The sequence below is a fragment of the Athene noctua genome, chromosome Z, assembly GCF_965140245.1.
Source record: "Athene noctua chromosome Z, bAthNoc1.hap1.1, whole genome shotgun sequence".
NCBI classification, from domain to species: Eukaryota; Metazoa; Chordata; class Aves; order Strigiformes; family Strigidae; genus Athene; species Athene noctua.
Window position 1 is genome coordinate 44,843,056 of NC_134077.1, and position 23,899 is coordinate 44,866,954.

At 41.8% G+C, this 23,899-nt stretch overlaps 1 protein-coding gene across 4 annotated transcripts in view; it reads left to right on the forward strand.

The window, feature by feature from the left end:
• The window catches only part of SLC44A1 (solute carrier family 44 member 1), an 80,272-nt gene that overhangs the window by 50,960 nt on the left and 5,413 nt on the right, over nt 1-23,899 (forward strand). For all 4 annotated transcript variants that reach the window (XM_074932524.1, XM_074932521.1, XM_074932523.1 and 1 more), the window contains exons 5-13: nt 1,047-1,140; nt 6,929-7,098; nt 8,918-9,007; nt 11,085-11,212; nt 12,078-12,264; nt 14,391-14,556; nt 15,862-16,018; nt 16,244-16,327; nt 17,397-17,534. In XM_074932524.1, coding sequence (XP_074788625.1) covers nt 1,047-1,140; nt 6,929-7,098; nt 8,918-9,007; nt 11,085-11,212; nt 12,078-12,264; nt 14,391-14,556; nt 15,862-16,018; nt 16,244-16,327; nt 17,397-17,534 — 1,214 coding nt within the window. The remainder of the gene's footprint in view (nt 1-1,046; nt 1,141-6,928; nt 7,099-8,917; nt 9,008-11,084; nt 11,213-12,077; nt 12,265-14,390; nt 14,557-15,861; nt 16,019-16,243; nt 16,328-17,396; nt 17,535-23,899) is intronic.

Here is a 23,899-nt window from a genome sequence, read left to right on the forward strand (position 1 = left end):
CCAGATCCACTTTGTACAAGTGTCTGCTACAAAGTATTTCTGGAGAGGAGACTTTCATAATGGAAAGAATTGAATAGTTAAAGGGATGATCAAGGTGTCCTTAATTAATTATGTAGGGAAAAAAGGACACTAAAGGCAATGTATCCAGAGACCTTGCACTGGGGAGTAAGAAATCTGTTGACCAACAAACCTGGGAAGAAACTCACTTTTCGATAAGCAGCTTATACCATTGGAGGGTTTCTTAACTCTTCCTCCAGTTTCTGAGAGTCTGCTGCTCCAATCTGATTTTGCAGTTGCTGTATTCCTAGAAGTACTGGCTCAGATGTTCAGTATCTTGATTATAGACAAATGTAAAGAGATCTGTCTAGGTCATGTACTTCTGTTAGGCAACTGTCAGGTACTATGCAAACCTCAAATTATGTTTGAATTTTGTTGCAGGCAACTTGATCTTTATTGTACTGTACTGATTTGTTTATGGAGAGAGTTCAGCTTCATTAAAAGTTTTGGACATCTAATGCAGTGCTTGTATTTTTCAGCTAACTTTCTGACTTCAGCAGTTTGGTTTCTTTGTTCCTCTCCCTGAAGTCTATAAACCAGTTGTATTTTGAAAACACACACAAAAAAACCCAACCCAAAAAAAAACCATTTAAATGTTTTCTTTCTATAATGAATATTGTCTTATGTAATATTCATGCACTAAAAATGATCAAGAAAAAGCATGGTGGAGTATCAGGGGAGTGTGACTTCAAAGTACTTTTTGTCCTTCTCTTTTGTACTGCATTGTAAATTAGCCTTTTCCACTCGAATACACAATTCTTGGAAGACCCAAAGCTAGATGGAGAGGGTCATTCTGTTACACCAAAGCCTGTGCTGGGCCTGATTCACTGTTCCATTACAGGAGGAACTGTAGCATAACACTGTGGTAATAACAGGAGGAGCTGCAGCATCAGGACCCTATATTGGTTTTAATAACATTTGCAAAGAACAGGAAAATTTGATTTTAATTTTTTTTCCCCACCAGTCTTTTTTTTTCTTCTTCTCAACAGGATCCACTCTGTGTAGCTATGAACTACAGCCATCAGAATACACTACAGACCTAAGAGCTGCCAAGTTATGTCCTAAATATCCTGTTCCAGAGAGGTAATACTAATATCTTAACTGATTGGGGGTGGAGGAAGAAGAGATTTGTTTTGCTCGTGGCAGTTCTTTAGAAAATATGCAGCACAGATTTATTCTGGTGGTGTTTTAGTGTAATGTTGCCATGTTTTTAAAAGATTGTGAAAGCAACTCTTAAAAACCTCAGACCATCCATGCATGTGTTACTGAGGGTGTTGAGCTGATATATTCAAGTTCTCTTCTGCCTCATGTAACTGACACTGTGCTGAGTATCAGCTGGTTTACTGCCTTTCAGCCTATAGCCAGCTGCCTGTCAGCAATGCAGATCAGAGACAATTAAGGAGCACTTTGGATCGTTGGGAGGAAAATGAATATATTGACACACAGCTCTCTGCAGTGTTAACTTCTTGTACCTTACCTCAGCCAGACATATTTAGCAAATTGCTTTGTTTTTTTATTCTTTCAGTCCCCAAATGAATAATATAAGGATGGTCAAGTACCAAAAAGAGGGCTGTATTTTATAAACAGATCGATTTGACTTTTATTGTTTAAAATATTGTATTAGACTGCCTGTTAGGAAGTAGGATAGAAAAGTTTGTGGCTCCAGAAACTTTGCTAGCTGTGCTGGCTGGAACTGTGGAGATGAGTATTGCTGAGAAGTGATCTATTTGAAGTGCACACCCTTCTGTCAGTAGTTCCACTCAAGAAAAATCCTATTGTGTGTTCATGAAGTTTAGCTTCTCAAACCTATTAAGTAGTGGGCTGTAACTGCAGAGTCTTTTCCTATGCACAGTTTTTTGTTATGATTTTATTAAATGTTATAATTGTGTCAGTTCTGAAAACTCTGATTTAAGTCTGTGTTGTCTGCAAGGTAGCCTCTCCAATGAATAACTTTTTTTAGGTTGTAGTGACAATAAATAGCAGCCTGAATATTAACCTTTTTTTTACTTTTTGCCAGTAGATTAATATTCCATTAATAACCAGCTGTTATAGCTGTAACACAAAAACAAATGAAAATTTCAGTGCCAGCTTGCATACTGAAAAGGCTTGTCAGTTTTAATTTTTGCCAGAATTATACTGACTTTTCCAACTGTGTTCCCATGTCATTCAGTCTGAATGAATATAGCTTAATAAGTAAACAGAAGGATAGAACAGTGTGTCAGAGCTCTAATGACACTATGTAAATTTCTCATGAAAACTACCTTGAGTTATGTTTGAAAAGCTGTGGTGTAGATGGCGTATTTCCCCTTTTTTATTTGGTGTGAATAAAATGTACAATATGGTTGAGTATTTTTGAGATTGAAGTCTGAACTTAATGCCCTAAGACAAAAAAAATCCAATATTGTATCTGTAAACCACTCTGGTTTTATCATTAAATTATTTGAGTAAATTAGTGTAATTAGGAGGGGAAATGGAATCCCGTGGAGACAAAAAAATTAAAACCTAACGCCCTGTAGGCTGAAGCATTCATGGAGAACTTAACTAACACTTATGTTCTCAGATTTGATCTGTCAGAGATATGAACTGTCATCTGATTCCCATTAGGTCCATGGGATGTAGATAGTATATGATGTGAGGACTGTCCCTTGATGTTTTATTTTAGATGACCGTGCTTCTTCACACCCTTCAGGTTGAGGCTCCACCTCTCCATGGACTCTGATCCTTCAGCTTCTAGCCATTATGTCCAGCTTTGACAAAGCAGTGCAGCCTAGCAATGCAGCAAGCAATGCATGTTTCTTCCAGAAACTGTGCGTAGCATATCCCAGCTTCAGTAGGGCATGACTTAGCTGTTTAAGAGGACCCTGGAGTAAAATCTATCCAACTTTTCCCTTCAGCATTTATTTATCAACCAGCTGTGCTGAGCTATGCCAAGGAGCTGCCCTGCAGAGGTTGTAAAGACCAGCTAGCAGTCTGACCAGGCTTTCCTCAGACAGATTGTTGCATATGCCCAGGTGTAGTAGTGAGAGGAAAAAGCTCTTCTCTGAAATCTAATACTTGAACAGTCAAATGGGTCTCTTAATTTCATTTGAATATTGCTTTAAAAATACAATTTTTAAAGCCATCTGCTGGCTTGAACTTTACTTGCTCTTGTTCATGATTAAGCATTATGTTGTTATTTCAGAAACATTGTAATTCCATTTCAATATGTAATATACGAAGTTATAATCAAGAAGCCATATAAAATAGCACAGCTCATGAAAAATAGATGTTACTGTATTTTTTATTAAACAAGACACCTTTCCTTGCTTACTCATTCAGTCAGAATCACTGAAGCAATAGCAGATCTCAAAAGGTGGATTCTCAGAAGTCCCATTTACTCAAGAAAGCTTGTAGCAACCACTAACCTATTTTTTTTTATTAATTAAAGTTAGAAATTATTGCACATGAAAATAGGTAAAATGTATAATGAAATTGCTATAGTTTAATGGATGTTAGATGAGTGATACAAACTCTGGTACGCAAAAAGCATGTTTTCCTGTTGCGATGTATTTTGGAACAGTATTTTAATCCCATTAGTTCCCCTTTTCAAATTGGGTCTTTTCCTATGTAGATACAGGAATGACAGTCCTTTGCCTACTCTCAGCTCAAAACTTGAGCTTTGTTATGGATGTTGACAACTTCTAAATGCTCTAGGCTTTCTGGAAAGATGAAGCAGTTAATGATTAAATAAACCTCCATATTTCTGTCTTTTCTAGTATTACTGCATATAGTGAGCTGCAGTATGCTGCATATTCCAAAACAGGCTATGTTGTAAGAGGCTGAGCGGATATATGGGCAACCTGTTAAATACAGCAGCCATCATTATGGGTTTAATTTGGTTTCTAGCAACTATGGCTACTTGAGAGTTACCTTGCTGTGCTTAACTGCTGTCTTCATCACTACCCAAAAGTAGACCATCACAGAATCATCTAGGTTGGAAAAGACCTTGAAGATCACCTAGTCCAACCATTAACCTAACACAGACCATTCTCAACTAACTGCACCAGATCCCTAGGCGCTATGTCAGCTGTACTCTTAAACACCTCCTGGGATGGGGACTCCACCACCGCCCTGGCCAGCCCATTCCAACGCCCAACAACCCTTTCTGCAAAGAAATGCTTCCTAATATCCAGTCTAAACATTCCCTGATGCAACTTGAGGCCATTCCCTCTTGTTCTATCTCTTGTTACCTGGTTAAAGAGACTCATCCCCAGTTTCTACAACCTCCTCTCAGGTAGCTGTAGAGAGCGATGGGGTCTCCCCTCAGCCTCCTCTTCTCCAGACTAAACACCCCCTGTTCCCTCAGCCACTCCCCATATGACCTGTGCTCTAGACCCTGCACCAGCTTCGTTGCCCTTCTCTGGACACGCTCGAGTCATGCAATGTCCTTTTTGTAGTGAGAGGCCCAAAACTGAACACAGGAATCGAGGTGCGGCCTCACCAGTGCCGAGTACAGGGGTAAGATCCCTTCCCTGTCCCTGCTGGCCACGCTATTGCTGACACAAGCCAGGATGCCATTGGCCTTCTTGGCCCCCTGGGCACACTCCTGGCTCCTGTTCAGACGGCTGTCAGTCAACACCCCCAGGTCCCTCTCTGACTGGCAGCTCTCCAGCCACTCCTCCCCAAGCCTGTAGCGCTGCTGGGGGTTGTTGTGGCCCAAGGGCAGCCCCCGGCATTTGGCCTTATGGAAACTCCTCCAGTTGGCCTCAGCCCATGGCTCCAGCCTGTCCAGGTCTCTCTGCATAGCCTCCCTACCCTCGAGCAGATCAACACTCCCACCCAACTTGGGGTCATCTGCAAACTGACTGAGGGTGCACTCGATCCCCTCGTCTAGATCATCAATAAAGATGTTAAACAGGAGTGGCCCCAAAACCGAGCCCTGGGGGACACCACTCGTGACCGGCCGCCAACTGGATTTAACTCCGTTCACCACAACTCTCTGGGCCCGGCCATCCAGGACAGTTTTTTACCCAGCGAGGCTTGTGCCCATCCAAGCCACGAGCAGCCAGTTTCGCCAAGAGAATGCTGTGGGAAACGGTGTCAAAGGCCTTACTGAAGTCAAGGTAGACAACATCCACAGCCTTTCCCTCATCCAATAAGCAGGTTGCCCTGTTGTAGAAGGAGATCAGGTTTGTCAGGCAGGACCTGCCTTTCATAAACCCATGCTGACTGGGCCTGAGCATCTGGTTGTCCCACATGTGTTGTGTGATGGTACTCAGGATGAGCTGCTTCATCAGATTCCCGGGCACCAAAGTCAAGCTGACAGGCCTGTAATTTCCTAGATCATCCTTCCGATCCTTCTTATAGATGGGTGTCACACTGGCCAATTTCCAGTCTGTCAGGACCTCCCCGGTCAGCCAGGACTGCTGGTAAATGATGGAAAGCGTCTTGGCGAGCACCCCAGCCAGCTCCTTCAGCACCCTTGGGTGTATCCCGTCTGGTCCCATAGGCTTGTGTATGTCTACATGATGAGCATCCCCAAATATGTTTACCCACTCAGCACAGGAAATTTAAAACCATATAGTTTATAGTTGTCAATCACTTCAAACAAAAAACTAGGATCTGCTAAAAACCCAGGTATGGTGAGTCACCATAATTTCTTCCAAATTCTGTACAGAATAATTACACACAGCATATTGGTTTTTTTTTTTCAAAAAAACACAATTCCTAGAAAGGATGTGCCTAAGGCAGCTGCTTTACTTATTACATGCTTAAAATTATGGTTAGAATTTTGGAAATGCATGGGCTTAAATAGTTACTGAGTACAGCAAATTGCTCATTTATGTCATTACTCAAATGGGGAAACTGCAAAAGATTATGTGCTACAGTCCACTGAAATCTTTTAAGTAAGGAAGATTGGACAGGGTGAAACAAATACAGTTTAGAAGAAGAGACTGACTTAGTATGAAAGACATTTCTTTTTAATTGGATCCAATTACAGAAAGGAACATGTAATTCATCGAACTTGTGTCGGAAGTGTAATTGGGAAGATTGATCAAATAATGTAATAGGCCACTTTCAGGTCTGACAGTTTATGAGCAAGAAAAGCAGCTACTTAATAGGAAACACTTGGAAAACAAAAGTACCCACTTTTAAAGTGAACTTTTTGCTCTTATATCTTCTTCTGATGGTCTGATAACAGGTTCTGCAGAGCATTCTGCAGAGTTTAATGCATAGCATCAGTATTTTTGGGCAGGATGCTTCCAAAACAGTTCAGGAACAGTGAAACAATAGAGGTATCTTTGCATGTTTTGCAAAGAATATAGTGCATAATTTTGAACAAGTTAATAAAAGTAAACACTGTGATTGTAATCTTTAATACAAGAGCAAATATAGTGTGGGGAAAGACTAAGAATAAATACACTGGTTTTGCTTGTCAGTGGCTGTAAGTGCTGATGTCTTTTAGCATAAAATGTGTGCTTGCAAGAAGAGTATTGTCATTCTGGGATTTCTTTTGCTGCAAATATGGGCCAATGTTCCATTCGAACATGAGTGAAAGCTGCTGGTTTACCACCTGACACTTGAATGAGACATGTTTAAGTGGAACTAGGAATATGTTTTTTCTGAGCCTTGCCATTTAAGTGTGGGAGGGTGATAATTTCCTGTTGGATTGTGTACTCCAGCCTCACAGGGTTACTTGTAAGAACTGCATCACTTCCCATTACGATCATCCTCATTCCAGCAGCACTTGTGCATTCAACACATGGTTTCTGGTTATGATGTTATGAGGGTGGAATGGTTGCATCTATTCACCTTTCATTTATGTGTTGATGTGGCATTTATATTAAGTAGGAGTAATTTTTTTTCTGATTTTTTTTTCTTGTGTCACCAGTGCACCTATTCCATTCTTCCATCGCTGTGCTCCTGTGAACATTTCCTGCTATGCCAAGTTTGCAGAGGCCCTGATCACCTTTGTCAGTGACAGTAGTGTCTTACACAGGCTGATTAGTGGAGTTATGACCAGCAAAGAGATTATAATGGGACTTTGCTTGTTATCACTAGGTAATTGTTTTTCTCATTACTAGCTATTTCTTAGTATTGCATTAGGAGATTGTTAACACCCTCTAACCACAGTAAAAGCAAAAAACATGTATGATAGCAATGAGCCCTTAGAAAATGGTTCAGAATGCTTTTTTTAAATTTCATTTGACAGATGGGTAACTTATTCAGAAGCAATATATATATGCATTCCTGTTTTTTCTCCTCTTCCACTGATTATAAGATAGAGGATGTTAATTAGCCAGCATTAGTTTCGGTATAGTTAACAGAACATCCCCATTCTAATTTTTATTATCATATTCCTCTTTCCCATTTCTAATATTCATCTTCTGCCAGTCCAAGTCCAAATAAACCCTTTCCAGATAAAAAGGACGGTGTGAGAAATACGGAACAGCACACTTTTCTAGAATGTAGGGAGTTCGTTTTGTTTCACTTAACATACTTGTGCAAGGATATGAGAACTTTCAGAGGGAAAACAAGAAACAGGTGCCCATTTATTGTATTGTATGTTACCTCCTTGTTCCCCATCCCTCAAAATTAAAAACTTCGGGCCTTTGAAAATCTCAGCCTTGTCTGAAGAGTGGGAAATTCCCAGCACTATAGGGGTGCTGAATCGTTTCTGCAGTTTCAAGATGCCTCTGGCCTATAGAGTGACACATTGCACTAGACTGAAGTGCTGTTTTAACATAGTCTTGTGAATTAAGGTGGAACATTGCTCACCCACATAAATTACTTTCCTAATGAGTCTATTTTACTCCTACCCGGTATAAAATCTGAAATCCTAAAATGGGAGGCTCCAGATATTAGCCGTGTATGAACAATGTGTGCAGTGTGTGGTTTAGAAATAAACATTGCAAAGCTGCACAAGATAAAGAAGTCCATTGTTTTCAGTCTGCCTTTGTGGTTGGGAAAAAAAAAAAAAGGATGCTAGATACCATTTAAAAAACCCCAAAACCACAAAAGACCATTGAGTATCTTTTCAACTATGACTGGAAAGCTGTTTATTGTTCTATCTTGACACTTGCAGTATTAGACAATGACTGTTACGAATCTGAAAGCTAGTCTCTGATTAGCAGTACTACTGTTCAGACAGTGTCTGAAGTTACTACAGAGTTTTACATACAGTTTATTTTTAAAATATTTTTCATACCTTCTAAGTTAAACAAAATTTATTTTTAAACAATGGGTCAGATTGTGTGATTCAGAAAGCCAGGTTCCAGTGGCTCTCATGTAACTGCTGTACACAAATATGTATATGCAAAAATATGTGCATGAACTTACATACACCACTCACTAAACCTTAGTTGGTTGGGATTGTAGTGGCAGTGGAATGATGTGAACAAAGCTTGTTAAAGAACTAATTTTGAATGTTGAAAATAAAGTAACCCTTTTTTTACTTTTTACTGGCATTAAATTTTGGAATACAGAGACATCATATTATCTGCACTTGTTTGACAAGTGTATTTGAGTGCAAATTCTGCTCTGGTCCTCAGGAGGTGTGCCAGACTCAGAGTACTGTCATGTCTTGCTGTCGGTTTTGTCATTGTCTAAATACATCTCTGTCTGTCTGTATGCATTATGTCTTGTATTTAATGTACCATGTAAATGTATTTATGCTCTCTTTGTTTTAATCAACAGTATCAAAGCAGAAGTTGTAGAGATGCCTAATTTCCTTAACTGACTGTGCAGTGAGTTTGTAAGCCTCAGAAATCTGTCTAAAAATTGTATTGGAAGGCAGCCATCTTAGTGCAGTGGGAGAGTAACGATGGCTATTTATACTTGAAGTAATTGCTCTGCTTATTTTATTTGTCGTCTCTTGCAGTGTTGTCCATGATTTTGATGGTTATAATCAGGTACATTTCAAGAGTACTTGTCTGGATTTTAACAATTCTTGTCATTCTGGGATCACTTGGTAAGTCTTGTTTGTCTCCCAGTTGTAATCTTTGTGCTGCATGTCATCAAGCCAGCCACATCCTGAATAGATCTTGGGCCATGCATTTCCCTTCGGCTTTCCTTGGAGTCCCTTGCAAGACATATGTCAAAAATGCCACCTTTTTAATTGCAGTCCTCTCCCAGAGAGTGCATTGCTCCCTAGAGATTTGCTGTAGACCCTGCTTGGCTGGCAAGCTTCCTGTCAGCCTATCTCAGTAGAGTCCACATAAGCAATATGAGATATTTGCACAGCAGTAAATGTTGCCTTCTTCTTAACCTGCCTTCCAGACATGTCAGCGAGGCAGCTAGTCTGGGTGTATCTGATGGCCCACCCTCTTGCTGAGTGTGCTCAAGCATGCAGGAATCAAAGAGCAACTATTGTTTATGCAGCCTCAGGGAACACTAGTATGTAGATGTGCCCATAAAACCCTGACATGTTCATCAGCCCCTTCAGTCCTCTGAGTAGCTCTGTAGGTGTATCTAAGACCTGTTCTTGAGGAGAGGAAGCAAAGGTGCATTTACAGCATTTCTAATCAAGTCCTTGTATTTCCATATGACTCAAAAGTCCTGCATGACCTAGGTCATGTATGAAATGCAACCAGCCATGCCGTCTTGGGAATGGCTAGAGATTTTCTTACCCAAAATGATGTAACTTACATGAAAACAGCCTTACTTTATCACATTAACTTTTACATTTGTAAAACTAAAGTTTTCTATTGATATTCAGTAGCTAAGCCAAAATGTAGGGGCAGATGAGTGTAGGGAAGGAACAAAAATAGAATAATCAAATTAGGAAGCACTAGCAATTTAATTCTTGGAATTCAGGACTGCAAGGGTTGGGGAAAAATGAGCAGACCATCTGTTTTTTCAGGATCACTTGGGTTTTCTGGTTACTAGTCTTAGGATCCTTGATGACAGAAAAGGAAAAAAGTAGATTTTTTTTTTCCATTTATACTCTTTAGAATCTGAGTGACTATGAGTGAAAGAATTGAATCTTATTGCCATCTGTTGTTATGTTCTAAAAAATTGCATCCATTACACAGACAGAATCAGAACATGTCATTTGTGAGACATACTGCTTGTTCTGTTTTCTCTGTTTAAGAGACATCAAAAGAGCATCCTCCATTTTAGACCTTCAGCAAAGACTTGTGGTCTCTAGATAAGCTTATGCATCTGATGCAGAAATAACAAAAGAACAGAGAAGGATACTCAAAAGAGGGAAAAAAAAATGTGTCAGAGGGGAGAGGTTATCTCCCTGAGACACTAGAGTCCTGTATAAGATAAGTTTTCCTTGGAAAGGTAGCTAGAATAGGAGAACTATATTCTGGCCATAAGGCTAGGGTTTGTAACAGGGGTTAGAGGACATTACCTCACATTATATTGACCTCTTGTGCCCTTCACCAATGTTTTTTCCAGTGCCCAAAAGACATTGTCTGATGCAGGTGTAGCTATGTGTCATTAACCCGAGGTACTGTTTTCAACATCAGAGCTGTTCCTTCTCTTCTTGATTAGTCTTCCCAGGAGCTGTAGACTCCTTTTTTTGTTCTTCTTGTTATTTTGTATCCTAATCCAAAGGTGCCTCTCTGCTCCCTGCTTGTTTCCTCCTCCCCCCCCCCCCCCCCTCCCAAATTCTTACCGCCTATAACTCCATATAACTCTTTATTCTTTTTTTTGTTCCTCTAATGCTTGTCTAATGGGAGCTATTAGGGCTTCCCATGAACTAGTCTTTCCATGCACTTCCCTCAGACAGAGTCAAAGAGCTGCGGGTCTCTTAAGTGGTCATAGTGGGGTGGGACTGTGAAAATACTATATCCACTTGAGAAGAGGGTAACAGAGGAGAACTAAGCACTTCTCTCTCTTCAGAAGTTCCTGTTGGGTTAAGCATCAGTGCCCTTGAGTATTCTGTACCAGACTAGACTTAAAAAGAAGAAACTGTTTAGTTTCACATAAAATAGTGTCACATAAAATGAGCATGTAATAAATTTCATTTATCCTTTTTTTTTTTTTTTTTTTTTTCCTCGCTTCATTTATCCTTTTTTTTTGTCCTCTAAACATAGGTGGTACAGGAGTCCTGTGGTGGCTCTATGCTAAGCAACGACTATCTGCCAGTGCTGTTCAGACTCAAATAGCCAAAGACAATCTTCAGGCTCTCCTGATATATGCCATTTCAGCTACAGTCTTCACGGTATCCTTTGCTAATGACTATATTACTTTCTTTTTCTGTCTTCCTGGTGGTCTCTTCTTTTTTTTTTTTTTTTTTTTAATTCAGGCAAAAGGTTTATAGTGCACACATTTTTGAAGAGTCTATTTCTATTGCAACCTCTGTTGCAGTGATTTTATTTATTTATTCCAGGCATTTTTCTCTATTACCTGATATTGAGTCAGGAGAGAGTTCCTAACCCTGCAGCTACTCTCCTCTACTGTAAAATGTACACAGGGACTTCCAAGAGTAGGTACAATATTGGACTCCTGATCCAGTTTCACTTAGGAGATTTTTCTTAGGTTCCTATTTCAGAGGTACTTAGTATTTTCAGTTTATTTGAAAGTCCTTAAACCATTCCTACTTCTGAAGTCAATTGTTTTCAAACTTCTTCCATTTAGAGAAGGGTAACTGTGAACTGAAATACTGATTACTGAAACAATTCATCTTTAGGCCTTGCTGTTTGTTTTGGAGTCACTGACTTTACTACTAAAAATTGACAATGTTTGACAAACTTACATGACAAGACCACCACACCATGCTCAGATGGGAATGTTAAATTGTATTCTTTGTTAAATCTTGCTGATTTCATTGATATAATTGAGGGTAGCATCTGGTCTGATCTCATCACACTGAGGCTGATGATGATTGCAAATACCTAATTATGAGATTGGAATTCCCCATAAGTAGAATTTGAAAAATAATTTATCACCAGAAGAAGCTGATAGAAGTTTTATATTGATCTAGTGAGTTTACAGATAGAGCATGTGTTAAATTCACTGTGTTTAAGTATGATAGCTTGCTTATTTTTCAGTTCTCTAAAATGTGATTTGGAAACTTAACCCTCTAGGTCATCTTGTTCCTGATAATGTTAATTATGCGCAAACGAGTAGCTCTCACCATTGCCTTGTTCCATGTGGCTGGCAAGGTCTTCATTCACCTGCCGCTGCTAGTCTTCCAGCCATTTTGGACATTCTTTGTGCTTATTGTCTTCTGGATATACTGGATCACAGTCCTGCTTTTCCTTGGTACTACAGGTAAGCATCTATCAGGCTTATTTTAAATAAATTCCATTTCATTTCTTATGGTTTCAGGCTGAGTTGGTTAAAAAGCACGTGGGAACCTCTAGAAAAAAAAACCATCATTTTGTGCTTCTGTTCCTGTCTGCTTCAGTGACTTCAAAACACTTGTTTCAAAAAAGTTGTGCGTTTGAGTCTGCATTCCCAGTATGTTACTTTCTGCTTTAGGCTGGCTTTCTGATTTGATTGCAAGTTGGCATGTTGCAAACCACAAGACTCTGTTGGTAAGACAGCTATAACAATTTTTCAAGTCATTCCCTCTAATTTTACACAGCAGGTTAAACCCAGTCTAATCTTGCAGCTAATCTTACAAAGTGTTGTATTGTAGCCAGTACTCACACAGATGAAGACACCGTAATGAAGGCACTCTTGTACAAAGTTGCTGTCTTCCAAAATGTAAATATACTGGAAATAGTTTTTATTTGTTCATAACTTCAGTGTCCAGTATTATTCCTTCGTTTTCTAGGGTTATTAGGGAGATTTTTCTGTTATTTGTACACTGTATTCTGAGAACAGCCAATGTACTCTCCATTTCTGCCTGCAGTATAGAGTGCAGAAGATGAGAGCATGGTTTGTGTTCAGGATCTGACAAGAGCTTCCTGGAGTTAATCAATCCTATAGGCTCAAATCTTAGTTCAGCAGAGAAACCTAGCAATTGCTTTCTAAAATGGAAGGTGTCTGTGCAGTAAATTGTAGGCAATAGAGACTATCATTCATTATTAAAACCTTAGAATTTTGGAATTTCTTATTTACTGATAAGTAGCAGTGTTTCAGATTACAGAGCTATTGCAGGGTAATACAAGGTATTTTTTATTTCATAGCCTGTATTCTTAGTGAGGGATGGAGGTAATAGAATTCATGTATTCTTGTTCTCAGTACTGTTGCAATTTTTAGTTTTCATTACATGCTGTGCTATGTGCAGAAAATGTTTGCTCTGAAAGTGAGTTGAGTCTCAGTCCCATGCTTCACTTTCTGGGTTAAAGACCACAGTAGAGGGACTAAATTTGTTGCAGAATTTAGGTTGATGTTATATTTTAATGACAGAATTCTTCAACTGGCCATGATTCAGCAAATACTGATTTATACTTTATATGCACTCATTATCTTCACTGTTAAACAAAATCTTTGTGCAAATAGGGCCAGATCTTTTCAATCCAAACCAGGAGAACTGAAAAAGTGTACATTATATGTGTATGAGAAGAAACCTACACTTATTAAAAGCTTATTCACTAAAACCGAAATTATTTCAGTAGTTCAATTTAGTCACAAGAAAATACTAAATCTTTATATGTGTAAAAACATAGCTAAGTCAAAACAATGGTTTCAAAATTTTGTGCATGTGATGTTACTTTCAGTATTTCTCTGAATCTCATCAGCTGTTCACATAACTGTTGTAGATGAAACATTTCAATGTGAGTTAACACATTGAAACAGAGCTTATCCTAGGAGAGTTCTGATGTGCTATCTGTCTCAATACATGATTTTGCTGTTCAGATTAGACAGTGGGTTTCTGAATGTATAAAATCATATGTTTAGAATCTCTAAAGCAGCTCCTTATGTCTGTAATTGCCTGTAAAGCTACAAATACTGTTGAAATACTTGTACAAAGACTTACCATAAGGAAGACCAAAAGTGATTGTTAATGTTGACATCTAGATGTAAGGAGCTATGAAGTTTAATAGTGATTCTCACTGTAAGAATAATTCCAACAGACCAGCAGACTGAAATTAAGAATGGTTGAAGCAGTCTTCTATTAAGTTTAATTATAAGAATTTTTTGCTACTTGGTGGTGGTTAGATTTTGAAATTTTCACTATGTGGCTGAAAATTAAAAGAAGTGTTGTGGGAGTTAGAGTATGCTGAGATTTATTTTTTTTTTAGCACTTTTTCAATAGCCATTATCCTGATTGTTTCAAAAGCTGTATCTTTCCTATCAGTAGTCTTCCTAAACATGACATTTAGAACTATTAGTAGAAGCTAGAGGGGTTCTGCGTAGACAGTTATGAACTGCTAATACCATATGCTTCTTTCTTTCTGAGTTGATGTTAAGCACCATTTCCTTTTTTTACCCTCATTTATTTCTAGGTAGTCCTGTCCCAAATGAAGAAGGATTTGTTGAATTTCATATGGTAGGTCCTTTGAAATACATGTGGTGGTACCATGCAGTGGGACTTATCTGGATCAGCGAGTTTATCCTAGCTTGTCAGCAGATGACAGTAGCAGGGGCTGTTGTGACATACTATTTTACAAGGTAAGAACAATTTAGTTCTACTGTAAGTAGTGTAGAAGAGAAATTAGCAGAAGTAATGGGGGATAGAGCTTTTGGGAAGAATAAGTGCTTCCATCATGAAAGCTGGAGAGCAGTTGAATTGTATTAACTCCTTTAAATTTGTATCAAGTCCTAAAATAATCTGTTTTGCTGGTTATTGTTATGGAGGTATACGAAAGGGCCTTCACACAGATAATAGACTTTAATTTGTAACCAAATCCAAACAGCTGAAGCCAACAAGACGATAGGGGTAACCAAAACAGTGCTCCAATAACATTTAATAAACTACAGGTTCTGGGTACCAGTTGGGGAAGTTATTACTACACAATGACACAGAAGAACAATGACTCCAATGTGTGCACACTCTCACTCACTGTGCCTTTTAAATTATTTACAATGCTTCATTAATATTCTTACACAAGATTACTTAGGGTCTTTTTAGATTCATCGTTTACATACACATTCTGACAAGACTCTACTTTTTTATCTTTTTTGAATGAAACGCATGTGAAAGTAACTTTCTCCTAAGTTGGGAAGGTATTTTATGTTTGGAATGTTAGCACTTGTTCCTTTAAGATCCTTATTATTATGCTTATATTTCTAATAAAGAAGAAAAGCCATTCTTCAAATGTTGACTAGAGCTGTTCTTTGAGAGAGAAACAGAAGTGGCTTCCTTGGTAGGAAATATAAATAAAAACTTGTAGAGGGAATTGCCTCAAAACTGTAAAAGTGAGTATTCATCTGACAGATTAAAAATATTCTAGCCATGTTGCAATAAAATGGCTCATTTTAAGGCTTAATACTTGGTTTCTTGAGGATATAATAGCTAAATCAGAAATGCAAAACATCTGAGAGGAATTTGCCTAATAAATAAAAATAGTAATGTCCTCTCCAGTGTCTACAAAGACCTCCAACAGAACAAGAAAGAAGGGGAAGGCAAGTTTATCAGTAGTTCAACTGAAAAAATATTAGTATTGCTTCTAATGCTTTTAGGAGGGTTTTGAATTTTATAGAAACTGCTAGCTGGCAATACAGGTAAAGCAGCCAACTGCTAGTAAGACTACCCTCTAAGTCATACTGATTCCTTATCCTATTGCTATTACTGCATTAGGGCCAAAACTGTAACTTGCACAGACTGTCTGTCAGTGTGGAGTGAACAGTATACCCTGCAAACTAATATAAGAATAATACGCTCCTTTCACATGTTGTTTTATTGAGAATTTATAGCACTTTTAGATGATACTACATACATACTGATCATTCTATTCTTTTTCTATTTTTCAACAGGGAGAAAAGGAATTTGCCATTTACTCCTATTCTGGCATCTGTTAATCGCCTTGTTTGTTACCACCTAGGAACAGTAGCAAAGGGGTCTTTCATTATCACACTAGTGAAGATACCACGAATGATTCTTATGTATATTCATACACAACTCAAAGGAAAAGTAAGATAAATATTCTGTTTTGTTACTGAAATTCATGGCCTGACATGTTTACAGCTAATTTAATCTGCATAGGAGACTGGAAGTCTGGGTCTTTAAAGAAGGTGGGACGGAGGGGGACTGCTTACATTACCACCTGAGTATCAGTTACTGAAACACAAAGGAATGTTGTTTTCTTAAGATTTGTTGGTTTTACTCTTTGTTTTCCCACATTTTGTGCTTTCCTAGGAAAATGCTTGTGCTCGCTGTATGCTTAAAGCCTGCATCTGCTGCCTTTGGTGTCTAGAAAAGTGCCTGACTTACTTAAATCAGGTAATATTTTCAATATTTGTTTTTCGTAAGGGCTGATGAGAGAGAGAGAGAGAGAGAGAGAGAGAGGGAAAGAGATTGATTCCCAGAATGCAGTCTGAGGCAGACACATAATATGTTATACTTTGGAACTGAACTTGAATAACAGCACTTCAGTATTGTCTCCATTACTGAAATTACACTGCAAATCACTACATTAGTCATTGTTTGTATTGCAAAGGTGAAAAATAGCCACTATTCATCTTTGTGAATATGGTATCTCAACTTTCTTGTTTGGTGGTTGGAGACGTTCCCACTTATGTCCACTCTGTCAAACTACATCTGGGTTTCGGAATATGTTTGCTATGAAAAGAGAACAAAGCTTTTCTAGGTGTAATATTTAAGGTTCACACAATTGAAAAACTGTATATAACATCAAATTGTCATCGTCATCTATGAAGTGGAAAAAGAGTTGCAAGTTGCGACACACTAGCTGGGCAGACCCCTTTGTAAAAGAGGTTTTATTGGCCTGTGGTTCCATCTTTGTTAAGTACGTCTATAAATATCTCTAATGTCTTTTTGACTGTTGTTCATTCTTTTGTGGAAATTGTGGAAATATAGAAAATAAAATCAGAAGAAAGCAGGCAAAAAACCTCGCTGTAATCCTTAAAAATTATCCTGGTTAACCTTGAATGCAGTGTAGTGAAGTATCTAGAAATTATCTTGGTGGACATTTATGACTCTCTTTAATACTTAGAAGATATTTTCTAAGTACTTAATTGCTGTAGTTGTACCAGTGCTTACCTCCTCCTGCAGACAAATTGTAAATTCTGTTTAATTCGTTTTTTGGAATAAACTTGTTAATGCATAAATGATGAGCGAGGGAGGAGAAGAATAGTAATTCTCTACCTTGTATCTTCTGTCAGCTGGTAGATACTGCTTGATTCAACAATTGTCAAGGGAATCTTTGTTCATTAGCATCATATGACTTATGTGACTTATTCAGAAGTTATATCTTCCTCTTCTCCTCTCCCCTCCTCCATCTGAAATACCTGATCATTCCATGAATAAATCTTCAATTTCCTTTTCCCAGAATGCATATACAGCCACAGCTATCAACAGCACTAACTTCTGCACCTCAGCAAAGGATGCCTTTGTTATTCTAGTGGAAAATGCTTTGCGAGTGGCTGCCATAAACACAGTTGGGGATTTTATGCTATTTCTAGGAAAGGTATGTCTGCATACAGTTTTTATATATACAGCTGTTAATGGACTCACATACTAGCAAGCTGTCCTATTCAGCTAGGATAGGGTTAAGTTTCCCCAGCAGAGAGGGGGAAGGGATCTTGTGCAGCTAGGCATCGCGGGAAGTTTTTCCTTTGTGGCTTTGGTCCGGGGAACCATGCGTGTGGGCTGGCTGTGTCCATTGCGGTATTTCTCTGTACAACTTTTGTCTTGTTTACTGTTATTACTGTTTATTGTTGTTATCATTGCTACTGTTGTTGTTCAGATTGTTTATCACACTGATGTATTAAATTTCTTCTTATTTCAACCCGGGGTTTGTGCCCTACTTGTGTCCGAGGGTGGGGGAGGGAAAACGGCAACGTGGTCTCTGGTCCCAGCAGGGCTTAAAACTACCACAGCCTTTTTGGTGCACCAACGTGGGGCACAAGAGGGTTGAAATAAGGTTCAAAAAGGGACAGACCCTGACCAGAGTGTGTTAGAGCAATCTGTTGGGTGTAATTTTCTGTTTGTACTTGTACTGTTTGATAAGAAAATGTTTGCAATGCTGGCCCACTTGCTTGCTTGGTGGGGCTGGATTATTCCTTATATCCAGTGTATGATCCCAGTGCTGGTGTTTGTTGTCGGTGGAAAATGTATAAAGGGGATTGTTTTGATGTACTGGCTCTTGACTGCTTATGATGTGTTTGTATCGCTGTGTGTGGGGGCGGGCTGGTACCTGTTTGCTGCCTGGGCTTTTGTTAGGGGTCTCACCCCCTCTATGGGTGAGCCAGGGAAGAGATCCTCTCGGTTTTTGGAAGTTTCAGTTATCCTTGGGGCATTCAGGCCAGTGTATTTGCGGCACAATGTTTTCTGGGTGTCTGCCAGATCTTGTTTTGGGCCATGCAGCACTTCTCTAACAATAGCAGCACCGGAAACCTGCCTCAAGATCAGATAATAGTGAGTGGCAAGGGGTGTGGGAAAAGATGGGCAAAGGCCTGATTCGGTGCACACCCCCAATGCTTTGGAATTTCACTCCTGAACAAATGCAGAGCCCTGAGAAGCTGATGGAGTGCTTAGAAAGGGTGTGTTACCAAGCTGGCAAAACCCAGGAGACACAAATCTCTGCAATGTGCTGGGGACTTGCCCATGCCTACCGTGTCCTCTTTAATACCACTCACTGCTCTCAAGGGGGAGAAAGGGCTATAGGATCTGAGAGTGAACTTACTTGTACAGTATCTGGGCCGGGGGGACAGGCAGAGCCAGTTTCAGTCGCCTCCACCAGCACAGCAGCTGAGCCAGAGAGCCAGCCAGTGCCAGTGTCAGTCGCCCCAATACAGAAAACAAAATATACCAGAAAGTCAGCTCGCAAAGTGGGGGATGGGGATGAGCCAGGCCCAGCATGGGAACAGAGGAAGGGCCAGTGGTGATCCTCCGATCTCTATCCCCAACTGAGCTGCGAGATATGTGGAGAGATTTCCCGCCTGGGAGGCGAGCAGATTTGCACCTGGCTGCTCCGATGCTGGGACAATGGAGCCAGTGCTTTTGAGATGGAGGGGAGAGAGGCCAAGCAGCTGGGATCTTTGGCCAAGGATGCTGGCACTGATAGGGAAATAGGGAAGCAGACTCAAACCCTCACCATTTGGAGGCGACTCCTGCTCAGTGTAAGGGAGAGGCACCCCTACAAGGATGATATCCTATGTCAGCTAAGCAAATGCATTGAGAAAGGCATCCAGAACCTCAGGGAACTGGCTGCGTTTGAGATGATCTATGGTGATCTGAATGATGAGCAGTCACCCATGGACCCAGATCAGGCCCCTTGCACACACCTGATGTGGCGAAATTCCTGAAGAGCGCACCAGAAGCACACTCGAAAGCATTGGCAATAGTGTCCTGGTGGACAGACACCCACACTCTAACAGTGGATGGAGTGGTTGGCAAGCTCCGGCAATATGAGGGAAATCTCCCTTCATCTCAACATTCCTGGGTCTCAGCTGTGGAGGAACTGTCTCAGAGGTTCCAGAAAATGGAAGAGGACATGTCCTACATTCCACCTGCACGGGCTGATGTCTCAGCCATTAGAAGTAAATGTTTCCCCACCCAAGAGAAAGGCAGCAGAAGGCACACACCACGAGGCACCCTGTGGTTTTTCCTCCGCGACCATGGAGAAAACATGAGGAGGTGGGATGGACAGCCCACTGCTGCCCTAGCTGCACGAGTAGAGCAGCTGAAAGGGAAGACCATCACAAAAGGGGAGTCCTCCAAGAGGAGCGCAGCTCCAGTGTCCAGTCAGAAATCCCCCAACAGAATAGAATGGTGAACGTTATGTCTGACCCTCTTGAGGGGACCAGTAAATCATTCTTACAAGAAGTGAGTGATGCTGAGCAGGATTAGAGGGGCCCTGCCTCCAGCCAGGTGGAGGAAAGGGATAATGGGATTTACTGGACAGTGTGGATCCGATGGCCTGGCACATCAGACCCACAAGAGTATAAGGCTTTGGTGGACACTGGCACCCTGTGCACCCCGATGCCATTGAGCTACAGTGGGGTTGAATCCATTTGCATCTCTGGAGTGACAGGGGGATCCCAACAGCTGACCCTACTGGAAGCTGAAGTGAGCCTGACTGGGAAGGACTGGCATAAGCACCCCATTGTGACTGGCCCAGATGCCCCGTGCATCCTGGGCATAGACTATCTCAGGAGAGGGTACTTCAGAGACCCAAAAGGGTACCGGTGGGCTTTTGGTGTAGCTGCCCTGGAGGAGGTTGAACAGTTGTCCACCTTACCCGGCCTCTCAGAGGATCCCTCAGTGGTGGGGCGGCTTAAGGTTGAGGAGCAGCGAGCGCCGATTGCTACCAGGACGGTGCACCGGCGGCAGTACCGCACCAACCCAGATTCCCTGGTCCCCATCCATCAGCTGATCCATCAACTAGAAAGCCGGAAGGTGATCAGCAAAACTCACTCACCCTTCAACAGCCCTATAAGGGCAGTGAGAAAGCCTGATGGCAAATGGAGGCTAACTGTGGAGTGCCGTGGCCTGAATGAAGTTACGCCAGCAATGAGTGCTGCAGTGCCGGACATGCTGGAGCTCCAGCATGAACTGGAGTCGAAGGCAGCCAAGTGGTACGCCACGATTGACATTGCTAACGCGTTCTTCTCCATTCCGATAGCGCCAGAGTGCAGGCCACAGTTTGCGTTCACTTGGAGAGGCATCCAGTACACCTGGAATCGATTGCCCCAGGGGTGGAACCACAGCTCCACCATTTGCCATGGACTGGTCCCTACTGCACTGGAGAAAGGTGGGGCTCCAGAACACCTGCAGTACATTGATGACATCATTGTATGGGGGGACACAGCCGAGGAAGTCTTTGAGAAAGGAAAGAAGATAATTGAAATCCTCCTGAAGGAAGGCTTTGCCATTAAGCAAAAGAAAGTTAAGGGTCCTGCAAGGGAAATTCAATTCCTAGGAATAAAATGGCAAGATGGGCGTCGCCACATCCCAGTGGAGGTGATAAACAAGATAACAGCCATGGCCCCACCAACCTCTAAAAAGGAGACTCAGTCTTTCCTGGGCGCTGTGGGGTTCTGGAGGATGCACATCCCCAACTACAGCCTGATTGTGAGCCCTCTCTACCGCGTTACCCGTAAGAAGAACAATTTTGAATGGGGCCCTGCGCAACAACAATCCTTTGAACAAATTAAGCGGGAGATTGCCCAAGCAGTAGCCCTCAGGCCAGTCCAGGAAGGGCAGGAGGTTAAGAACATGCTCTACACCGCAGCCGGGGAGAATGGCCCTACCTGGAGCCTCTGGCACAGAGCACCTGGGGAAACCCGAGGCCGACCTCTGGGCTTTTGGAGCCGGGGATACAAAGGCTCTGAAGCTAATTACACACCAACTGAGAAGGCGATACTGGCAGCGTACAAAGGAGTTTGGGCTGCCTCAGAAGTGGTTGGCACTGAAACACAGCTCCTCCTGGCACCCCGACTGCCGGTGCTGGGGTGGATGTTCAAAAGAAAGGCCTCCTCCACACATCATGCAACCGATGCCATGTGGAGTAAATGGGTTGCGTTGATAACACAATGGGCTTGAATAGGGAACCCCAGCCGCCCAGGGATACTAGAGGTGATCACGAACTGGCCAGAGAGCAAAGATTCCAGGATGTCACCAGAACAGGAGGTGACACGTGCTAAGGAGGCCCCACCATATAACGAGCTGCCGGATGAGGAGAAGCGATATGCCCTGTTCACTGATGGTCTTGTTGCATTGTGGGAAAACATCGATGATAGAAGGCTGCTGTGTGGAGTCCCACATGACGGGTCACTGAAGCTGCTGAGGGACAGGGTGAATCAAGCCAGTTTGCAGAGGTGAAAGACATCCAGCTTGCTTTGGATATTGCTGAGCAGAAAAAATGCCTGAGGCTCTACCGCTGCACCGACTCATGGGCAGTGGCAAATACCCTATGGAAATGGCTGCAGCAATGGAAACAGAGCAACTGGCAACGTAAGGGTAAAACTGCCTGGGCTGCTCAAGTATGGAAAGACATTGCAGCCCGTGTGGAAAACCTCGTTGTGAAGGTGCGCCATGTGGATGCCCATGTACCCAAGAGTCGGGCCAGTGATGAACATCGACACAACCAGCAGGCAGACCAAGCTGCTAAGATTAGAGTGGCTCAGGTGGACTTGGACTGGCAGCGCAAAGGTGAACTGTTCATAGCCCGGTGGGCCCATGAGACCTCGGGCCACCAAGGTAGAGATGCAACATACAGGTGGGCTCGAGATCGAGGGGTGGACCTCACCATTGACACCATTGCAGAGATCATCCACGGATGTGAGACGTGTGCTGCAATCAAACATGCCAAGCGGGTGAAGCCCCAGCAAAATGGAGAGCGATGACTGAAATACAGATATGGAGAGGCCTGGCAGATCAACTACATCACACTGCCACAGACCCGCCACAGGAAGCGCCACGTGCTCACAATGGTGGAAGTAACCACTGGATGGCTGGAAGCTTACCCAGCACCCCACGCCACCACCCAGAACACCATCCTGGGCCTTGAAACCCAAGTCCTGTGGCGACACGGCACCGCAGAGAGAATTGAGTCAGACAACAGAACCCACTGCCGAAACAACCTTATAAGTGCCTGGGCAGAAGAACACGGCATCGAGTGGGTCTACCATATCCCCTACCACGCACCAGCCTCTGGGAAGATCGAGCGCTACAATGGACTGTTAAAAACCACATTGAAAGCACTGGGAGGTGGGACCTTCAAAGACTGGGACATGCATCTAGCAAAGGCCGCCTGGCTAGTCAACACAAGAGGGTCTGCCAGTCGAGCTGGCCCGGCTCAGTCAAAACCTCCACGTGCTGTAGATGGGGATAAAGTCCCTGTGGTGCGCATGAGGAATATATTGGGAAAAATGGTCTGGTTTAGTCCTGCGCCAGGCAAAGGTAAAGACAAACCCATCCACGGGATTGCTTTTGCCCAAGGACCTGGGTGTACCTGGTGGGTGATGCAGGACAATGGAGAAGTCCGATGTGTACCACAGGGGGACTTGATTCTGGGTGAGAACATGCCGTGAATTATGCTGTGCCTTTGTAAATTGTTATTTTGTTATTGTTAACTGCTAAATGGCAACTGGACGTGACGCAGATGGTATAGAATAAAGGGGTGGATTATGTCCTGGTTCAGCTAGGATAGGGTTAAGTATCCCCAGCAGAGAAGGGGGAAGGGATCTCCAGCCGGGTTATTCATACCATGCTGATATCAGGTCTGGCGCGGCAGCTCGGGAAGCTTTCCTTTGTGGCTTTGGTTGTGGGGAGCATGCGGCGGGCTGTCTGTATCCATTGCAGCATTTCTCTGTATATCTTTTGTCTTGTTTGCTGTAATTACTGTTTGTTGTTGTTATTATTATCGCTATTGTTGTTGTTCAGATTGTTTATCACACTGTTGTATTTAATTTCTTATTTTAACCCTGGGGTTTGTGCCCTACTTTGTCTGAGGGTGAGGGAGGGACAACGGCAACGTGGTCTCCGGTCCTGGCAGGGCTTAAAACTATCACACAAGCTTTCCTTAGCAATGGCTTGCATCACAAATACAAAATGCGTTAAAATTCCTGTTTATTAGCATGCACTTTATCACATTTAACTGCATCATATCAGGACGAGACTGTCCAGGATACTGAGGATAAAAAATTATCTACTTATGTTAAGTAACAGTGATTAGAAAGGAGTAGCTGAAGATGATGACACCTTTTGCATGAATTTATTTGCAGGGAGTCATGAGAAAAGCTATTATAAATTCTAAGTTTTTTATTGTTTTTGTGGTTAAAATATTTCTTCTAAATTCTGTTTAGTAAGGGCTCTGCAGGTTTATAT